Below are 22,058 nucleotides of genomic sequence, written 5' to 3' on the forward strand. Positions count from 1 at the left end.
GTTAAGCGGGACATACCTTCCAACTGTCCTTGCAGTCAGACCAAATCCTGACTAAGTGAGACAGTCACCCAAATTCCAGACTGCCCCACCAGATTGAGGACAGTTGGCAGACTGTCCTGCTCTCTCGTACCTGTCTTGGTCACTTTCACCACTTGTGGCAGCTGGTTTCTTTAGCTCAGTTCCTTCTTGTCTTGATCCTGGAATATTGGATGCCCTATTTTGAAAAAAAAATGGGTACATAATATTTAGAAAACTCCAACCAGACCCGGTGTTAAAACAATAGCACTAACATTTTATAATTAGGCCTCCCTCCAGTCCCCACAATAATAATATTCACATTTGATAAGTAGACCTATTTCCCTCCAACCAGCCCCAACATTAAATTAACAATATACCCATTTACTCAAAACATATTTCCCTCCCTCCAAACAGTCCCAGCAATAAATTAAATAGCATTAAAGTTTAATAAATATAGCCATTTTCCACAACCATCCCCGGCAATAAATAATTCATATTCATATTTAATAAATAGCCCTCCTCCCCAAAATAAGCCCCATATTCAATTGATAGCCCTAAACCACCCCAGCATTAAATTAAAGGTTCCCTCACCTCACCTTAAATATTTAGCCCCACCTACACTCCACCATAAAATAGCATACCTTCCACACTATATTAGGATCCTCCCTTCCCTCTCATATTATATTAAATTACTGCGCCCACACGCACACTGTATGAAAATACTGCGCCCACACGCACACGGTATGAGAATACTGCGCCCACACGCACACTGTATGAGAATACTGCGCCCACACACACACTGTATGAGAATACTGCGCCTACTCACACACTGTATGAGAATACTGCACCCACACGCACACTGTATGAACATGGCCCCCACACGCACACTGTAAGAACATATCCCCCACATGCACACTGTATTAACATGGTCCCCACACGCACACTGTAAGAACATGGCACCCACACGCACACTGTATGAACACACACTCTGTATGAAAAAACACACACTCACACTCACTCCATTTCCGGCCACACACTTACCTTATTATCTCCCTGCACTCTGCTCAGTGGACAGAGTTTCAGTGATGTTCGGCCGATGCCAGTAATCACATGGGACGTGCACCACTTGACAGGTGCCATCCCATGTGATTTCATGGTCGCACATCACTGAAACTCTGTCCACCGAGCAGTGCGCAGTGAGCTGCTCGGCAGACGAGGCAGGCTGCTACATCGGCCCAACTAGCCATTGGCCCTTCTAGCATTTTCCAGAAGTGCCAGATGGCCAGTCCGGCCCTGGCTGTCATGAAGGGGTGTTTCAAAATACCATCCGCATGAATGCCAGGACCCAAGATTTCCCAGCATGCAATGTATATTATGACACCTATTATAGCCAACATTAACATTTTTAGCAGTTTGTGCTACAGTAGCTCTTCTGTGGAATTGGACTAGATAGGCTAGCTTTCGCTCCTCATGTGCATCAATGAGCCTTGGGCACCCATGACCCTATTGCACATTCACCAATTGTTCTTCCATGGGCTTTTAGTAAGTACTAACCACTGCGTACCAAGAACAGCCTGCAGAACCTGTTGTTTTGGAGATGCTCTGACATAGTTGTCTAGCCATCACAATTTGGACCTTGTCAAAGTCGCTCAGGATCCTTATGTTGAAGCATTAAGATTGCCCTTCACTGGAGATAAGGAGCCTAGTCCAAACCCTGAAAAACAGCTCCATACCATTAACCCTCCTCCACCAAACTTCACAGTTGGCATAATGCAGTCAGGCAGGTAAAGTTCTCATGGCATCTGCCAAACCCAGACTCGCCTGTCTGACTGCCAGAGAAGCATGATTCGTCATGCCACAAAACTCATTTCCAATGCTCCACAGTCCAGTGTCAGTGTGCTTTACACCACTCCTTCCGAGGCTTGGCATTGGTCTTGGAGATGTGAGGCTTGTATGCAGCTGCTCGGCCATGGAAACCCATACCATCAAGCTCCCGCCACACAGTTTTTATGCTTACATTAATGTCAGTGGATGTTCGAACTCTTCAGCTATTAAATCAGCAGAGTGTTGGTGACTTTTACGCACCATGCGCCTTAGCAGTCGTTGACCCTGTGGTTGTACTTGCCAGAAAATCTCACCAGAAATTAATTTAGAAAATATGGAGTTCATTTAGAAGCACAAAATATCCTTTGCATTGCTTTGAATTGCACAAAAGTGCACAGATTTGCAGAACACGATGCTGGTATTTTCCAAGGACCAGTGATGTAGTGAGGAAGTTCTCTGCTAAACACAGAGTAAACACACCAGTACACCTAGTTTTGCAGCCCTGAGGGTAAATTTATCAAGCTGCAGGTTTCAAAAGTGGAGATGTTGCCTATAGCAACCAATCAGATTCTAGCTGTCATTTTGTAGAATGTACTAAATAAATGACAGCTAGAATCTGCCATAGGCAGCATCTCCACTTTTTTAAACCCGCAGCTTGATAAATTTACCCTCTGATGTCCCTCATTCTCATGATTAAATTAAGCCATAACTTAGGCTAAACTGAGCAGTATTTTAGAAGAAAAGTATAAATGTTTTGTTGATTTGAAAGGTATAGTTCCTAAAGTGTAATTAATTATGTAATTCCTCATAATCATTGTTTTTTATTTCATTTATTTTTTCACAGTTTATTTTTATTTAATTATATAAATATATATATTTTTTTGTATTTCTATTCTTTATCCTATACTTTCCCTTCTTATATAGCAATTTGATATACTGGAATAAAGTCAGGATAAGGCAGTTTAAAACTGATTTTTGTAAAATATTTTATTTCATAATATTGTCTTCAGCATTTTTAAATAATTTATGATCACACTTATGGTAAAAATATATGTTTTAGATCACAATACAGTTATGAAGATGTCGCACTGTACTTGCTCATCTCTGTAAATAAACATAAAACATAATTACCGCCATTTATGATTCTGGTGCACATGAAAAAGGGGATATTGCCGATAACAATCAATAAGAAAAGTCTTAACTGCACTAGGAAAGTAACAGAATGTGATGGGTTGTTATGAATAACACTTTTTTTTCGATGTGCACCAAATTTTATAAATGCGCTGCGCTCACTGGAAGATACATGAAAATGAGACAAAATCATTAAAACAACATGAAAATTAAATTTCTCAAATTAGCGGTTTTAATTAATAAACTAGCTATTATTCAAGAAGAACAATGGTGTATATTTTAATGACTTATAAATCATGGGGACATAGTTGACATAGACAGAAAGGAACTACATCAAAAGACATGGGTAGACAATGATGTCCAATTGAGATGTTATTTTTTTCTAATTACTTGTATTGCTAAAATAATCACCTACTAAATTAATTTTTAAAATAGTAAAAAAAAGTGCAAACTATAGAAGTGATCTCCATTGTCTCTCAACTCAGTGATACCTGTTGACACTTTTTATGTATAAAATTAAATATATCTTAAAAAAAAACAAGGAAACCCAGGAAGAATTCAAACTTTTCTTTTAAAAACAATATTTTCAATTTAATTGTTTAGTAAAAGCAATATCACATAATACTGTAATATTTTTCCATTTGTGGGATAAAAGTATACATCCAAAAATATTGAATGGAAAATTGTGCTTTAAAATAGTAGAGTCTTTTTTTCCACACAGGATTTTATTGTTTCCCCATGTAGGAGTCCAGCAAATTTGCTTGCCCATGAAGTGTATAGTTATTTTTTCCAGGTGCTTCCAAGACAGAGAGCTGTGCTTCCCTTCATGTAGCAAAGGCACCCACTACATTCTCTCAGGCAGCACTACAATGTGATCATCCACGTCTTTATGTCCATATTTTGTTTTATATCCACCTCTGCAGGATTATTTCCAAAGCCACATAAGAACTTCAGCAGAACTGTGAATAGTAGCAAAAGGCTATTCTGGTGTGAGAAAACACATAGTTCCTTCATAGTTTCTTCAGCTCCAGAGACAGATGTTGCTACTGGATTGACATGTGGAACTAGCTCCTGCTGGAGAAAGGTAGAGTTTGCCATTAGGACAAACGCACAGCTCATAGACAGTCTGTCGAGAGCCCGCTGAGCTTGGGGATGAAGGTAAAAAGGAACCTTGTGGTAAATTTCCTAGTCTTATATTGTCTGCATCTAAAAATATCTGTGAAAACAGGAAAAATAAATGTATTAAATAAGTGTCATACATTACTGTCTAGTTTCTCATACAATAGATTGTTTACAAAGTTTACATGACTGGCTGCTACAAAGTCACCAGTGGCAGCCTTGAAAAAGCCACAGAGCGAAACGCACGTTGGTGTTTTGCCTCACTACCCTACCATTTAGCCTTCAACTATCTCCCTTTGATCGCTTCCCAGCTTTAGATGTAGGCAGGGCATTTCACATATACCTGCGATCATGGGGAGTTTATTCCTACCCATCTGCTCACTTTGATTACCGCTGATTCAGATGAGCACTCTCTATTAATGGGATCATTTATGGAGGATTCTGATTATCAATAATATATTTCTTTGATCCATCTCTAGCTCCTATCTCAGCAGGTCAATAATGGGCTTATCACACCCACATTTTACGGGTGTCTCCATACTCGTAGATACATGTGATCTGCCTCACATTATTTTTGGCATTTCTTACATTTCTATTATAGCGGGCTAACGTCTGCACTTTATAAGGTGCAGCATTCATGAGAAGTAGAGGCAATGCAATTTACATTGCATTTTAACTCACATACACCTTGTTTTGTTCACTTGTTATTTGTATTTTAATATTTCACTCTTGTCCTACCAGATTTTTTAATGCATACCCAATAAAATTATATTTTTATTTACTCAATGACCTAAGGAGTGCCCCTCCAACACACTTCTTTCTCTTCTTTTGTTCTAATTGATTATTAAGTGTAGGGAGCACCCCCTGGGAGTCTTTCTCCTAGCTTACATATTACATTTGACGTGTAGGTCATAATATATTACTGGTGCGGTTTTGAAATTTTGTGTTTCAACGTCACCAGTGTACTTAAACTTCATGAGTAAAGTTTATAACCTTTTTCAAGAGGATGAGTAGTAAACTATGATTTTTTTATAATTTTTTTTGTTTGCAGGTGATAATTAGAGATGAGAGAAATGATCAAAACTGCTATGCCTAATTCCACATTTGGCTGCAAAGCTTTGCACATTTTGCTGTCTGAATTTTACTTTAATTATTCCCACTACTACCCCAACTACAAACTGCAAATTTAGAAATATAGGGCCTGATTCATTAAGGAAAGTAAGCAAAAAAAATTAGTAACTATGTGCCTGGACAAAACCATGTTGCATTGGAGGGAGGGTAAATTTAAAATGTGGGGACCGATTTATAGTTGGGAAAGGACATGTCCTAAATCAACTTTAAATTTGAGTGTAAAAATAAAGCTATCAAGTATTTATGTGTGCTACATGAAAAAAACAGTCAGTATTTAACTTTTTTTGCAAAATAGTAAATTAATTTTCACCCCTTGCATTGTAATCTGGTTTTGTCCAGGAGAAAACGTACTAATTTTTTTGACTTACTTTCCTTAATGAATCAGGCCCATAGGGTGGAATGGAATTCTTCGGAATGGCAAAGCAAAAGTGGAACTCGCATATTGTACTTCTGCAAATTTGCATTGCTACAAAATGACCTGTTCTGACACAAAATCCGATTGAAGGAAAATTTAACATCAATTTCACTCATTCTTGTGATGATGATGATGACAATTGTTACTACTTTATATTTATTCCAAAATAGCTTGAGGGATCAATGTTTAAAGATTGTTTATCTTCTTGCTTATTTTGACCTTTTTGTCTGGTCCCATTATTCCAAATACCTGATTAGACAAGTATTCTTTAAAAAATATTGGAGAATATTGTTCTGTAGAATGAAATAAATGTACTTCTCCTTTTGATTGCCAATGTAATGCCATGCTATAAGCATTTAACATGCTGCTTCTTCATTATGCATGACAATAAGCATACTAACTAATTGACATCTATCCTCCTTACCGGCATTGGCCGTGATAGGCCTAAAATATTGAGGACTTTTCTTATCATACCAGATTAGTGAGCCTGTGACAAGTATAAAGACTGCTATGAAATTAGTTAATTAAACATTAGCTTTGTGACTACTGTACATCCTTCACTTTCACATTACACAAATAAGAACATACTTTTTGTATTAATTGAGAATAATGTATATAGGTATAATTCTGCAGACAGTTCATTTGTACTAGACTACTGTAGAACTGTTTTAAAAGCTGATTTATGGTTAAATTCTGAGAAGAAAGGATCAGGATAAAACCTGTGTATTTCCTGTAAAGCATTGGCTTTATATGTAAGTGTAAGTGTTTTTGTACAAACCTCCCCATCTGTGGATTGTAATTGTAGCTCTTTTCTACAGCTGGCTTTAAATTCTCCTGCAACAGCATTGATTTGTACTCCTTTTGGGGCTTCCATTGTTAAAGATCTTGTTGGAGATTCAAGTCTGTAAGAAAAAAGTACAAAAAATAGTTAGCAAAATTTTACCCACTAAACTGACCTAGTGCTGAGAGCTCAGCATCCTTGAAAATATTTACAATCCTTTCCGATTCTTGTTTTAGTTGTTCTTGATATTCTAAAAGTTTTTGCTTCTATATTATGTTTAATAAGTCTCTAAAGTCCAAAAGTCTCTAAAGTTCAAATGGCCCCATAGCAAAATTTTGACGGGACCTACAAAGTTTATAGGAAGGAATACATTCCCTTCCACTCACTTACCTTGCTGTGCCCCCTCTGATCCAGAGCTTCCTTCCCCTCTGAGCAGTGTTTAATATTTGGAGCTTTTCAATGCCACATTGCATGTACAACATTTTAGAGCTTCAAATCCCTTGCAGTGTCAATGGTCGCAGGTCAGGGTGCTCATTTAGCTCCTGCTGAATGTGGACATAGTGCTATGAGTTAAACATACTGCTTAGAGGAGATAGAGGGAAGCAGGGTCTAGAGCATCATGGGAGGCCATTACATAGGGCCTGGAAACTAAGAGGCTCAGATAGGCCTTCATAGTTGCCAGGCCACATTACAGCTGCTGCCCAGCTGTCTTAGTAGGTAAGTCCATCATTATAGTTTAATAATATTTTTTTATCAGTAATAAGTGTGGAGATGGTGTGAATTTCTAGTATGAAAGCTGCTGGGTCCCTTTACTATGAATTTTGTTTGTGCATATTTGTAAACTGGCATGAAGAAGCTAATGTTGCAGGACATTCGCTGCTGTTGTTTGTGGATCATACAAGTGCCGTCATGACCATGTGAAAGTCTCTTTTGATTTGCCTACTTCTGTGGATGTATACAGCAAACGTACAGTGAACACATTTTGCACAGCAGACCGCAGACCTGAAAAATCACATGAGTTATGAGGCACTATGCGTTAGATGCAGCACATGGACAGCATGGTGGCGCAGTGGTTAGCACTTCTGCCTCACAGCACTGGGGTCATGAGTTTGATTCCCGACCTTGACCTTATCTATGCAGAGTTTGTATGTTCTCCCCGTGTTTGCGTGGGTTTCCTCCCACACTCCAAAAACATACTGGTGGGTTAATTGGCTGCTATTAAATTGCCCTTAGTCTGTCTCGGTCTGTGTGTGTGTATGTTAGGTAGTTTAGAATGTAAGCTCCAATGGGGCAGGAACTGTCGTGAATGTGTTCTCTGTACAGAGCTGTGGAATTAGTGGTGTTATATAAATAGATGATGAGATGCATTGATGCGCTTTACTATGTAACAAATAAAGTCTAGATTTTGTTTTATGGAATTAGATATTTCTGTTACTTAGATGGAGAGTGTAAATATACATCTTCATTTTTGTAGCACCACAGGGCTTTTAAGTGAGTTGCAAGTACGGCACAATGCATATAGATATGTAGACAGAAGCCAGTGTAATTCGGGAATAGAAATTACAATATCTGTCACTTCAAAACAACAACAGCAACAAGTCCCCTTACTGTCAGTAATGATATAAAATATAGATGAGTTTTAAATGAGCAGTATATTGGCTGACAAAAATAAGTTTTATTTCATTAATTGCTGGAGCAGGCCAAATAGGGCATGCTTAGTGACATTATCTTTACTTATGCAAGGGATAAGCTGCTGAGATCCACCTTCAAACCCACAAACATTATTCAATTTTGTTGAGCAGATGGTCTATGACTGTGCTTAATGTGGACATGAAGATATGTATGTTTTTACTACTTAAAAGTAGTATTAATTATACTTATATAAATATGTTGCTCTAAGTCTTGCCCTTTGCAAATGACCCTAAGGCCACATACTCATATGCTTTGTAACACTGATAAAAATTATATTAAAAATGCATATAAAACTCAAATATATTTGATTCACATTTGATATGCGATTTCATTAGCATTTTAGTAGCCTTAATAAGCTTTCCAATGCACTGAAACTACAACAAAAAACAATGCAAGTAAAAAACTTCAATATGCACTGTAACACTAGAAACAATGTACATAGAAAGTTACACCAGATCAATGTTTAACAGTTTTTAGTATGAACACAGTAGATTTAGTATGGATATAATATGTGTAATAATCTACTATAAGCCCCATCACAAACTTTTATTTAATGTCATATCACATGATAGCAGTGATCATTTAACATTGTACGAATAACAACACGTAGGAAGAAAATGATAAAAAAGGCTTTAATAGAACAATGCTAAACGAGATCAAGGATTTTGTATGGCTTCAGAGCTACAATCTATATCATCAGAGTAGAAAAAAGAAAAGTAGAATGCAAAGGTTATTTTCTTGGCAAATTCTATGAAATGGAAAAGTTATTATTACATAAGGCATTTGTTCTATGGACATAAAGATATATCATGAACAATATGTGAATCTCAAATTGTCTCCTATGAGGCAAGATTCTTTAGAGTATCCTATTCTTTCCTTGCTGCACTGCATGAACAATTTCCACCTTATTATGCTAGCATTAGCTTTTAGGATTATCTGGCAGTTATTATCTAAAAGTCACTTGCATCCACTAACAATGTCTCTTGCACTGACATGTAAGACAGCGGCTATTAAATCTGATCTCCGTCTTCTCCCTATGGGCCTCAAGGGTGAAAAACAACAACAAAATAATTTACCTTTCTATTAAAGAGGTAACAAAGGCCTCTATTTGTAACATGGAGCTATCTCTCTAATGCATAACTATTGCCTATTAGAAAATTAGGAATAATTGCAATTAAAACTTAAATTAATTTCCTCATTATTAAGTCACTAATAAAATAGTATGAATAATTATTTTGCAGATTTCTCGTCTCAACCATATTGAATATTTTATCTGTGTCTAAGCAGAATAGTAAGAGATCAGTATTTGTAGAAGCAAGATGGACTGGATGTGAATTACACCTTATACTACAAGTCTTGTTTCAATTAGGAATGAAACATGTTTGTTCATGGTGTATCAAGCTAGTAAGAAATGAATTAGGCAAACTGGTGACAGTACTAATTAAAGAGATAAGTCAGTTGATTACTGCCTAGTTTGGGTATAAACCCAACATTAGTAAATAGCATATCAGGTGAGAAGGATACTAAATCAGAAAGAATAAGATTAAACATGGCCATGAGATGAGGAGCCAAAGTATCTCCAAATTACTTATAATTAGAGATGGGCGGGCTCGGTTCCCCGAAATCCGAATCCTACCGAATTTAGGGTATCCGAGTACCGAGCCAAGCACGCTCGGTACTCTTCCGCCCATTCGGATTCGAAATGGAGGCAAAACTTCATCGTGACGTATTAGTTTTTCTGAGCTCGGTTCTCGCGAGATTTGAAAAGCATAAATACCCGCCTCCACAGCAATCCATCGCCATTTGACAGGGAGAGAGCAGGGTTAGGTCACACTGGCTATATCAGCGCAGGGACAGTGATTGATTGTATTCAATACCATTGTAATCAGTTGTTACAGCAGTAAGAGGAGAAGAGAGGAGGGTTTTTGTTCAGTTTCTGGCACTCCAAGTGCTGTTGGGGTGTCCCCCATTCTTTTGCAGAAATTTATCTGGCTGTCAAAAAAGTCATATTTTGCAGCAGTGCCCAAAAAATATATTTAGCACTCCCATTTGTTTTTGGGGTATGCCCCATTGTTTTGCAGAAATTTATCTGGCTGTCAAAAAAGTCCTATTTGGCAGCAGTGTCAAAATAATATATTTAGCACTCCTATTTGCTTTTCGGCTGTGCCCTATTCTTTTGCATTAATATTTCTGGCTGTCAAAAGTCCTGTTTGTCAGCAGTCTAAAAAAATAATATTTAGCACTCCAAGTGCTTTTGGGCTGTCCCCCATTCTTATGCATTAATATTTCTGGCTGTCAAAAGTCCTGTTTGTCAGCAGTCTAAAAAAATAATATTTAGCACTCCAAGTGCTTTTGGGCTGTCTCCCATTCTTTTGCATTAATATTTCTGGCTGTCAAAAGTTCTGTTTGTCAGCAGTCTAAAAAAATAATATTTAGCACTCCAAGTGCTTTTGGGGTGTCCCCCATTCTTTTGCATTCATTTTTCTGGCTGTCAAAAGTCATATTTGTCAGCAGTATCTAAAACAATTTGTAGCACTACAAATGCTTTGGGCTCGTAATGGATTCAAAGCAGTCCACATAGGAGCAGAATCAGCTACCAGGTTCTGTCACCAGTCCTGATGGTAGTGTAGTAGTAGTAGTAGTCTTTTGAAATCAGTCAAAAAAACACACAACAAAAAAAAAATTACCGTGTTGAAGCGAAAAAGAAGTGTAACTGAGGAAAAGTTAAGTGACGATAAAAAAAAAAATTGCCAACATGCCATTCTACACACGCAGTGGCAAAGAGAGAATGAGGCCTTCACCTTTGTCTATTAGTGGCAGATCAAAAAATATTACCAAGCCTACAAGTGGTGCACAACTACTGTTACGCGTCAAAGCCGACCTGCAAGATAACAGTAAGGCATTAGAGGATAATGTTTGCTCTGAATCAGAAATGACACCAATCCCTGTGGAGAGTCCATCCAACAGTGGGATGTCTAATCGTGAGCATTCTGTTAGTGTACCCATAAAGAGGGACCCTTTCAGCAGTTCTGCTGATGTGTGCCTGAACAGCCCGAGTGTAGCCGGTGATACACCAAGTGAGGATGACACTTTGGAATTAGAAGAGGGTGAGGGGGAGATTTGGGTAGCCGACGAGGGCGCTGATGAGGATGCAGTTCTGGCACGTGAGGTTCTGGTACCAATTTGCACTTTCCAAACACAAGCAGAGATGACGCAGGTGGCAGACCACAAGAGTTTGACATCTGGGCTGGTTTGAATTTTTTGGTATTTTATACAAGTGGAGGGGGGCCTAGAGAGACAGAAACCAAACTGGCTTTCTCCATTTCAATTAATATTGTACAGTCTGTAACGGCTGAATTTTTTTGTATTTTCAACAACTGGAGGGGGGCCTGGAGAGACAGAAACCAAACTGCCTTTGTCTATTTCTTTACATATTTAAGTATAGGTGTAGGGTGTAATATACATCCAAAGACGATGGCTGCATTGCCAATATTCATAGATGGAGAGGAAGACAATCTGGTTTGTGTGTAGAACTAATGAAGGCCTACCTACCAGGAATTAAACTGTTTTTGGGATAATTTATTAGCTTTACAATTACATTACTTATCCAAGAAACAGGTGGAGCACTAAATTTGGTTATTTTAGGCCCAAAAACAATGATTTTTAATCAAAATAGCAAAACAAAACCAAAACCAAAACACGCAATGACAGTTTGGCAAAACCAAAACCAAAACACAACAGTAATCCAGATCCAAAACCAAAACCAAAACACGGGGGTCAGTGAGCATCTCTACTTATAATATGCAGCTGTGAAGCTGTCATGTTGTGGAAACTTGAAAGCTTTGCTGTATCTTCAAGTATAGCTGAAAAGACTTTCTCCTGCAAGCAGGCCCGGCGCTCCCATTAGGCTAGGTTAGGCAATTGCCTAGGGCGCCGGGCTCTGCAGGGCGCCTCGAAATTAAAAAAAAATGGAAATCCACGGGGAGCAGAGGAGGGAAGGGGCTATTGAATCTAACCTGCATGAAGCTGCTCCTCTCTGCTCTGTCTTCTCCCCTCCGCTCACTGACAGTGACAGGCCGTGATGATGTCATCATCACGGCCCAACAGTGTCTGTGAGTGGAGGGGAGAAGACAGAGCAGAGAGGAGCAGCTTCATGCAGGTAAGTTAAAGAAAGACATGGGGAGGGGTGGGGAGGGTAGCTGAGGGGAGGGAAGCGCAGCAGCGATTTTTAAAGGGGGGGCGGCGATTTTTAAAGGGGGGGGGGCGGCGATTTTCACACTGTGCCTAGGGCGCCAAGGACCCTAGCACCGACACTGCCTGCAAGAATTTCTCCAAGAACATCTTGGTCTGTAGCTGAAATGTCAGGATAATAAGAGGATTGCTGGGGTACAGTAATAATTTCTGTAGGGATGTTCTACAGCAATGTTTTGTTGCCATCACATAAAGTAGCATAAAATCTAGGTAATGGGTGAGATTCACTTTACCAGTCCTGACTGTTAAGTAAATAAAGTTTTCTGGCTAGCAAGGAGTTAGATTTATTATATTTATCAAAGAAAAAGCTGTTGGTGAGCATCAATGTCTCTTTTGCCTAAGAGTGTTGACAAGTTGAACGTTGGTTTCTAGCACTAGTCAAGTAATACTTTTCCAGTTCTGGAATGCTTATATATGAATTGCAATCATTAGTAAAACACTGTTTCAAAAAACTCTTCTCTTTTCATTCTAAAGATTGTTTGAATGAGAAGCCCTTGGCCATTGGTTGCTGAATAAAACTTTAATTCCTTATCCTGAAAGTGCAGGAAGCAGGAAGAATCATTCAAAAAGTGAGATTTTACGATTGTCAGAAACAAAGGAAGCTACAAGAGATAACGTGGAGTGGATGAGAGGGGAAATAAAGCAAAACACATTTTGGGGAGTAGAGGGTAGGTAAAGTGACAGGGAAGAGGGGAAGGGCTGAGAATTGACAGTGAAAAAGGACTGGGGAAGAAAATGACAAGGTAAAAAACAAAAGAATGTGGAAGTGGTGCAGAAGGCGATTTGGGAAATAGAGGAAAATGCAGGAGGTGGTGTTAAATTGAGGGGGAATGAATGGGGGGAGTTAAAGGAGAGAGGTGAAGGGGAAACCTGAAAGGTAGAGGGTCAACCAGAGTAAGAGGTAAAAGAGGCAGATGGGGGAAGTATAAGGGAGGGGAAGGTGGGAAAAAGATGGAGATGAGGATGAAGGTGGGAATGAGGGGGAAGGTGAGAATGGAGACAGGGCCATCTTAACAACATTATGGGCCCCCGGGCAAAGCAGTGCTCCGGGGCCCCTAGATATAGATATATAGATATATACAGATATAGATATATATATATATAGATAGAGATAGATAGATGTACTTGCTCAGTGACCCTTGAAGGTTTTTTTTGCAGGTTTTTTTTCTTTTGCAGGATTATTTATTCGCATTAAAAGCCGTGCCTATGGGGCCCCCTTGCCTGTGGGGCCCCCGGGCACCTGCCCATCGTGCCCAATGGAAAAGATGGCCCTGGATGGAGATGGAAGGTGGCCAATTATAAATAACCAAACAACTCTATGTCAACACAAGTGGCTTAATATAATTTATAATATTGATAGATATTGTTAAACCTAATATATATGGAGTAGTCAGAGAATCGGTGGGTAGAAGAAATTAAAAGGAGAAGCAGCATATAGCAAGTATTAATAAGTATGACTAAATACAGCAGGTGCATATAACACTATAACTCATACTGTATCAGTTCAAAGTAGCAGGCTGAGTAAAACCAAAGATCCGAGGGCTACTAAATGACAGATAAGTCCAAAAACAACAACATAACAATAAATGTAGCATCAGCGTTAAATAAGAAAAGCATGGAGCTTATTCAGGTATTCCAGAAAGATCATGAACTAGAATTAATAAACTAATAAATTAGCAAGCCTGGAACTGCTGCTATAACTGATGTCAGAATAAACATGAAAAATTAAATGGTAAAGTAAAGAGTGGGAAAAGGCGGGAGGAAAGGCAATATACTTTATATAGGTTCTATATGGAGGGAATGGAAGCAAAGAATTTTATAAAAAATAATTAAGATCCTAGTTAAACACACCATAAAAGTAAATGAATAATCATACCTTAAAAATCATGATTCATGTACTATACTATGTTTGCAGCAACAACATGAATCATTTGGCAAATTAAATAAAAGTCAATACATTACTCTTTGAAAACAAGTCAAGGGTGGAAATTGTGAAGCTGATTCATATACGTAATTTGGCTTCCTACTGAATAAATGAAGCTAATTTATAAAAGAGATCTTAAAACATGAACATCATAATTATTTCTGAAAATGTAAATACAATGAAACAGTAAGTAAGTTGTCTTAGAATGGTGACATTGAATAATTTAATTACATTTGGAGCTACTAACTTTAATTTCAGGCATTTTGCTTGCATCATTTTGTTAATTTGTCTATTAGCCAGGCATTTTAAGATAGAATGTATAGAAAGTTGAAAAAGTAATAGTACTGTTGCAAATAATAGGCTAACAATCTGCATTTTAAAGTAATGTTACTTCTAAGCTGAGTGAACTAAACTTAATTTATGAAATCTCCACCCAGAAGGAATGTACTGAGCTAACAAGAGGAAAGAAATAGTCACAAAACTGCAACAAATAATATCATTAGAGTCCCTGTGAGCAATGTGACAGCACAAAGCCACAACTTCATATATTTACTCTATATTGCAAAAGTATAGGTCTCCTGAGTACAGCACTATCAAATATGTATAACTTACTTTCAGCTATGCAAAGATGCACAATGCAGTTTAGTTTAAAGTATTTTGTTTCTTATGCATTGTATGTTGCAACTTTGTGCACACATTTGTAAATTAAGAGCAATATAGAGACTAAAGTATGGGTGAGGATCCCCAGTATTGGACTGGGACATGAAGGGCCCACCTGGGATACCAATAGCAGTGGCCCTCGTAATTGCATGTGATGCCGCTAAGTGGGGAATTGATGCATACAGAGGCATGGTCAGCCGGTAGAGGGGGTGTGAACAACCCACACAGTGTGAGACTGCTTGACAACTGTGCTTAGAGACTAGTGTTGCACATACATTACGGGTAGCTATAGATAAAGTATTTATTACAAGATAAAAAAACATTTTTAATAAAGTTATATAAACTAATTATAGGATTATTCTGGACTGCATGGGTTAGAGGCATTGTTATGATTTGAGGAAAGAAATGGAGGCAAGGGGGAATCAACAGACTGAGGATAAATGTATCAAGCTGTGAGTTTCCAGGGGGTTTTAAAAATGAATATGTTTCCAATAGCAACCAATCAGATTCTAGTTATCATTTATTTAATACATTCTTCAAAATGACAGCTAGAAACTGATTGGTTGCAATAGGCAACATCTCCACTTTTCAAACAGCCAGAAACTCACAACTTGATACATTTACCTCTGAGATTTAGTGGAACGTGCAGGGTCCTCCTGTAGCATAGAGTTAGCTGTTATGTCTCCTGAAAAATTGGTGAAAGAATGCTGTGGGGTCAAAAACACCCACTACATGAAATTAAATTTAAACATCCAAATTTAGCGAGGACTAAAAATTGTTAGGAACTTTTTGAAAAACATTTGCCTAATTCGACATTTGACTGCAGAATTGCCCCTATGATTTATGTTCCATTTAATTTCTCCCTTATTTCTCGATGTGTCATGTCTCCAATTTCCTATCATGACATATCATGTTTCTCTGGCACAAAATTCAGGAAACACTATAAAAGGCTTCTGCGAGAAGGCAGTGTTGTAGAGAGAGAGATAGGAAGACATAAACTGTGAAACAGAGGAAAAAAATGTTAAAAGGAGAGTGAGAATGAGGCAGAATGTGTGAATAGGAGAAAGAAACATCAGAGAGACTGTTAAAAGGAGGTAGATAGGAAAGTTTGAGAACGAGGGAGAAACATTAGAAAAGTCATTAAAGGAGACTGAGAAATAAGGAGAAATATAAAAAAAGCATTAAAAGGAGAGCAAGAAAAGTGTGAGGAGTGGTGAAAGTAAGGGTGAGAAGGTGGCAAAACATCAGATAAAATGTTAAAAGGAGATGGATAAGAAGTGTAAGAAGAGAGAGTAGAGAGAGTGAATTTGAGAAAAATAGGAAAAGGAAGAGCATTAAAGAGAGTGAGAAAAAAGAGAGAGAAAGGTGGAAGAGAACCATACCTCCTCAAAAAAAGTTTAAAAACAGGAACAAAAGCAAGAGCTCATGTGACAATACCACAAGGCGGTAAATGCATTAAGGTGCGATTTTGCAAAACCAGCGATTTTCTCGGGAGAGTTGAAACTCGCAGATGTATAAAGCTGAGATTTCATGTAAAATCGCCAGAGTTGTGCTTCTGTCAAAATCGCTATTTGCAAAATCGATAGAGATCAAACTCCCGACTGTTTGCCACTCCAGCTATACAAGTCTCAAAAGTATCAAGCTGCGATTAAGCAAACTCAGGAGAGTTTGCTTTAAAACACGCCAGGTACAACACGCTGCATTCTAGCAGCGTGTTGTATAAACCTGTAACTGTTACACTGTCCTGTCATACTGCCGGAGGTCTGGCAGCTGTCAAAAAATAGATCAAAGTGAAGAAAATAAATCGTGGGGTCCCCCCTCTATTCAGTATTAACCCTAGTGCTGCCAGACTACTGCTGGTTCCGTGAAACACGGGGAAACATTTTGCTTGGGGTCCCCTCTATTTTCATGGAACCAGCACTAGGCAAACCAGCCGGGGTTGGTGGCACTATAGCAGGGGGACATGCGGCAGGGGTCCCCCAGTCATAATGACAAACCAACCCCAGGCTGTTCAGCGCTGGGCTAGATTCACTAGAGAGTGGGGTCCGCCGAAAAAAATGAGCGGGCTCTCCTCCCTCTAGTGCCACCCAGCCCAGTGCTGATAGAACTAGGGCTCTTCCTACACCCTGGGCGGTGGGTGTAGGGTAATAACGACGAAAAATGTATAAAAAAAACAAACAGACGCCATTTTGTTTTGTGGAACTACAAGTCCCAGCCAGCCCGGTGCCATAAATAGTGTGGGCATGCTGCTACTTGTATATCTACAAGCACCAGCATACCCATGGCAGCCAGGGCATGTTGGCACTTGGAAAACCACAAGTGCCAACATGCCCTGACACCCACGGCTGGATGGGACCTGTAGTTCCACAAACCAGAATGTTTACAAAACCACAGCTCCCTCATTAAAACCACTAACATTTATTAAAAATAATAAACCCACAATAAATACAGTAAACACCCTTATGTATACCATATATTTTTATTCAAAATAATAAATCCCCAATATACTCACCACTGAAGTTTTCTTTTGCTGTCAGCAGCTTTTACTCCAAAAATGTTTTTTATACATTATTCGCCGTTATTCCACCTCTAACATTAAGACAAAGGGCTAGATTTACTAAGCTGCGGGTTTGAAAAAGTGGGGATGTTGCCTATAGCAACCAATCAGATTCTAGCTGTCATTTTGTAGAAGGTACTAAATAAATGAAAGCTAAAATCTGATTGGTTGCTATAGGCAACATCCCCACTTTTTCAAACCCGCAGCTTAGTAAATCTAGCCCAAAGTCCTTATTCGCTTTAAACCCCAGCACTTGTTTGTTTACCAATAGTCATGTTCTGGTCATTTTAAAATATTTACTTTATTTAGACTATGCATCATTGGCAAATAGATGTTCCATATAACAGCGAAGCAAAAGCAAAACTTGAAGATTGCTTTGTTGAAATTTTTCAGCTCTGCAAAACAATTTGTTCCATTACACTTGTGTGCTACCAGAGGTGCTGCTATTAAAGCTGGACAGTTTATCCTTTCCTGCAAGAGGTTAAGCCCTCATCGACTGATCAGGATCGTGATCACCCTTGGTTGGCATTGCCTTTTCCAACATGCCACTGCCAGTTTGTTTGTCTTTGCTGCTGCTGGAAACTCCTGTTTGGATCCTGACTTCTCCCTGGCATTTGACTCCTGCTTTGTTCCATCACCTTGGATCGTTTCTTGTGACCCAGCTGCGTTTGACCTGACTTTAATGTGGAACTTCCAGCTTCTGACATCTAGCTTGCCTGACCGTCCATTTGCCTGATTCTCCTGTGGATCATTCAGTACCTCGTGCCTGCTGGCTAATCTGATAGTCCAATCTCCTGGTGCCTGCACTTTACCTATTGTGCCTGGTTTCCAGCTCATCTTGTTATCCTGGCAAACAGCATTATCAAGTACTTTTGTTCCTGTCTGCAATACTCCTAACCAGCATTATCAAGTACTTTTGTTCCTGTCCACAATTATATCTTACCAGCATTACCAAATGTATTGTTCCACTCTGCAATATATCTAACCAGTATTATCCAGTGCTTTGTTCCTGTCTGAAATAATCTTACCAGCATTATGGACTTGTGATATGTCCACAAGTCCATAATGGACTTGTGATAGGTGTATTACCATTGACTGCATTTGGTTATAACCTGTGTGACCCTTGTTTTAAATAAAATACTGAATCTGTAACAGTAACAAGATTTATATAGAGTACTCACTGTATCCGTAATTTATATAATTGCTTACAATATTAATTCCAAAGCCTGATAAAGACCTGGAACAGCCAAGAGAGGTTGGAGTAAGACTGGGAACATTTAAGACCAAATTATGTGACAAAATCGACTATATTTCTTGCTCAATTGAGAAATGAGGTGAATGTGTCATGGAACAGAAACATTTTGCTCAGAAAATATTTTGTTCTTTCCAAGTTCCTTCTTTTTTTTATCAACAATTGGAATTTAGAAAGCAATCACAGCCACAATAGCTTCAATATCACAATATGCTGGCAAAAATATTAATCCTAGATGCCTAATTATTATAAATGTCAATTGTACCTCTGCCATATTAAATAAAGCGTCAGGGGTTCCCCTCTCTATGTTTTTTAAATTTGACATTAGATCACCTGTTGTGCTTATTAGAAGAGGTGAGACATTTCCAGGAAATAAACAATTTGTAATAAAATAAGGACAATTACAGTATTTGCTGATGACGAGTCACAACCAATGTATTATCACTATGCACACTTACAGCATACTTGCTGACTTTTTTTATATGGCTTCCAGGAGCTGCGGGAGGGAGGTGGGCGTGTAGGGGGCGGGGCTCCGGAAATTGCGTCATTTTAGCCCCGCCCCCGTGACATAATGACACAAATTGCGTCATTTTACAGCGGGGGGCGGGGCCAAACGCAGCGATTCCCGGTGAATCGCGGTGTTTGAACAAAATTCTGCCCACTTCACTAGGAAGTGGGCAGATCAGGGAGATTGCCACACTCTCCTGGGAGTCTGGGAGACTCTCGCGAAATGCGGGAGTCTCCCGGATATTCTGGGAGAGTTGGCAAGTATCACTTATAGACATATATCAGATTTTCAGATCAACCTTGAAAAATCTTTAACCTTATATCTAACCCGTAAACTTAAACCTCAGACTACCTGAGGCAACATGGCTCAGGAGATTTCCTTTTCAGTGTGCCCCACAAGTTTACATTGCATAGGCATTTTAAATTTTAAGAACCCTTATAGATTACAGTGAAAATATCTTCAAAATAATGGGAAACATTGCAGTAGATCAAGTTATGGTCTTTGCATTCCCTCTTTTATAAGAAAAGCCAGTCTTATGATAATGAAAGCCTTTCCTAAACTGTTTAATTACATTCAAACTATTCAATATATTCTAAGAAAATGTAATACTTGAAAAATAAACTGTATGCTCATGTCTTCATAAGAGCAGGCAAATAGTCTACCAGTAAATACTAACCAGTAGTCAAAGGGAGATCAATGTTCTCAATACCAAACTATTCAACAATGCAGCATTGTTGTGCTACATTAAGCAATATAGGGCTGCAATTTATAATGATAAACACAAGAAGTCAAATCATTTGAATGCTGACAATGCCCTTGATTTGCCACATTTTGGGACTTTTAAATTTTCAGAGGTACCATACGTGATATGGTGCATGGCAATAAATAAATATATCAGAAAACTAACCTTGTAAAAAATCCACTAACTTTAGCTACAACATAAGAATTGTACCCTATAATAATGGGGAATATATTTTGTTTAAAGCAAGCAAGTCTTAAATTAATAAATCACTTTTGAAATTGCCTAGTAAGAATTGGAATAATCCACTAGACATGATGCTCTAGTTTTTCAGAGAAAGCATCACCTAGGGACATGTCCAAATTCTTATTAGACAATTTCCTGCAATGTGTGCAGTATCTCGCTTTTCTAATGAGAAAACATAAATTACGAACTGAGATTTTGCTGTGACGATATTTTCCAAACTTAATAAGCATTTTACCTAAAACACTGAGGTATTCTTGGAAAATAATGATAGCCCAATTTTATAAAGGAGTTTTCAGATTTGTTTTATGTTGAATGTTACAGTGCAGGGATGTTAGAACTATTACTCACACTATATACCCACATTCAGTATCTAGGACTCCCAGATCATGCAGGTAAGGACAATAGGAAAGATACAACAGTATCTTTATTACACAAAATAATAATAAAATGTAATTTGCCAATTCTATATATAACTATATAGAAACAATACTTATTAATAGCCAGGTGAGTCACCAACACCTTAGTTTGTACCCTTACCCATGCAGTCTCTGATCTGGTTAAGTCCTGGGTGGTGCTTTTACAATACTTCCCTAGAAATGCTGATGGTCCATTTCACAGATGCTGTGTCCAGGACCACTTCGCTGGAGATGTTGAGTCCTTCTTGCTGATCACATCTGCTCGACCAATTTGCCCTCTACCAGCGTAGTAGGGACTCAGACTTCATACTCTTGTAGGTTCACTATGCTACCATATCTATGGATTCTTCCAATGGATAGGATAGTTCAAGATAACAACACAGCAAGGTAATAAATCAACACCACAACAGTCCAATAGCATTGTAGAAGCCTAGACTTCTACAGCAGTCCCCAGTTCAGCCACCACATTTCCCTCCAGTTCCTTTTTTTAAAGAGATACAATTTCCCACAATGTGGGCCTCGTACATTCCTTTCCAAAGTGCAACAGGTCCTTTATAGGGGGTAGTGATCGATCATAATGAGGAAGCGTTCCATTCCTGACCCAATGCTCCTTAGCAGTTTATATGCAATCAAAATGGGAAATAATATTGGGGAAGTGTACTTGTCCTGCATTGGGGGAAACAAATAATGTAAATCCAATGCACCAGTGTGTGAGAGTGCGTAGAGATGTCCATGCTGAATCCAGATTGTGATGGATGCCCATAGAGATGCGTCTGTAATTGAGGGGGCATTTCCATCTCATCACATTGAATACTATTTATTTGGCCTTTTTAAGCTTGAAGTGTGGGGTATTGGAGGCAGAATGTTCTCACTTAAAGAATACCCTTTAATCTTTCCTTAGATAGCCACTTTTCATTTGGACCTATGTATGTGTGTATGTATATGTATAAATGCATATAATACATATATGTGTATGTATATATATATATATATATATATATATATACTCAGTAAAACGAAAACAGAGGGCTTAGTCACGAAGTGTAATTTGGCTTAAGCATCATGTGAAAATATCTCTGCGCACTACACCTTGATTTGAGTAATTGTGCCTGGATTTCTACCAAATCACATGGCATTGTGCAGCAACATTAAGTCACATTTTGAAAGGAGTTGGGCAGAACGAGGACGTTGCTGGCGAAGTATAGAGTACTGGCGTCCTTAGTTTTGCATGACAGTTCAGTATCAAGATTTCATATTATTGAAAAAGAAAAAGGAGCGGAAAGTGAACATATTTATGGGCATTTTTACAACTGCTGTGAGTTGTTGGTGGTCAGGACTCATGTTGTACTTGTGCTCCTTGCTCCTGCCAGTTGCACTTCGGTGTAAGGTATATT

The 22,058-nt window shown here is 38.5% G+C and overlaps 1 protein-coding gene across 3 annotated transcripts in view; it reads right to left on the reverse strand.

Annotated features, from left to right (window-relative positions):
* Window positions 1-2,847: 2,847 nt before the first annotated feature.
* Window positions 2,848-22,058, reverse strand: part of SGCZ (sarcoglycan zeta) — an 840,489-nt gene continuing 821,278 nt past the window's right edge. For all 3 annotated transcript variants that reach the window (XM_075196209.1, XM_075196215.1, XM_075196204.1), the window contains 2 exons: window positions 6,417-6,540; window positions 2,848-4,189 (listed from right to left, as the gene is read on the reverse strand). In XM_075196209.1, the coding sequence (XP_075052310.1) occupies window positions 3,995-4,189; window positions 6,417-6,540 (319 nt within the window). In that variant the 3' untranslated portion in view covers window positions 2,848-3,994. The remainder of the gene's footprint in view (window positions 4,190-6,416; window positions 6,541-22,058) is intronic.

The sequence above is a fragment of the Mixophyes fleayi genome, chromosome 1 (assembly GCF_038048845.1).
Source record: "Mixophyes fleayi isolate aMixFle1 chromosome 1, aMixFle1.hap1, whole genome shotgun sequence".
NCBI classification, from domain to species: Eukaryota; Metazoa; Chordata; class Amphibia; order Anura; family Limnodynastidae; genus Mixophyes; species Mixophyes fleayi.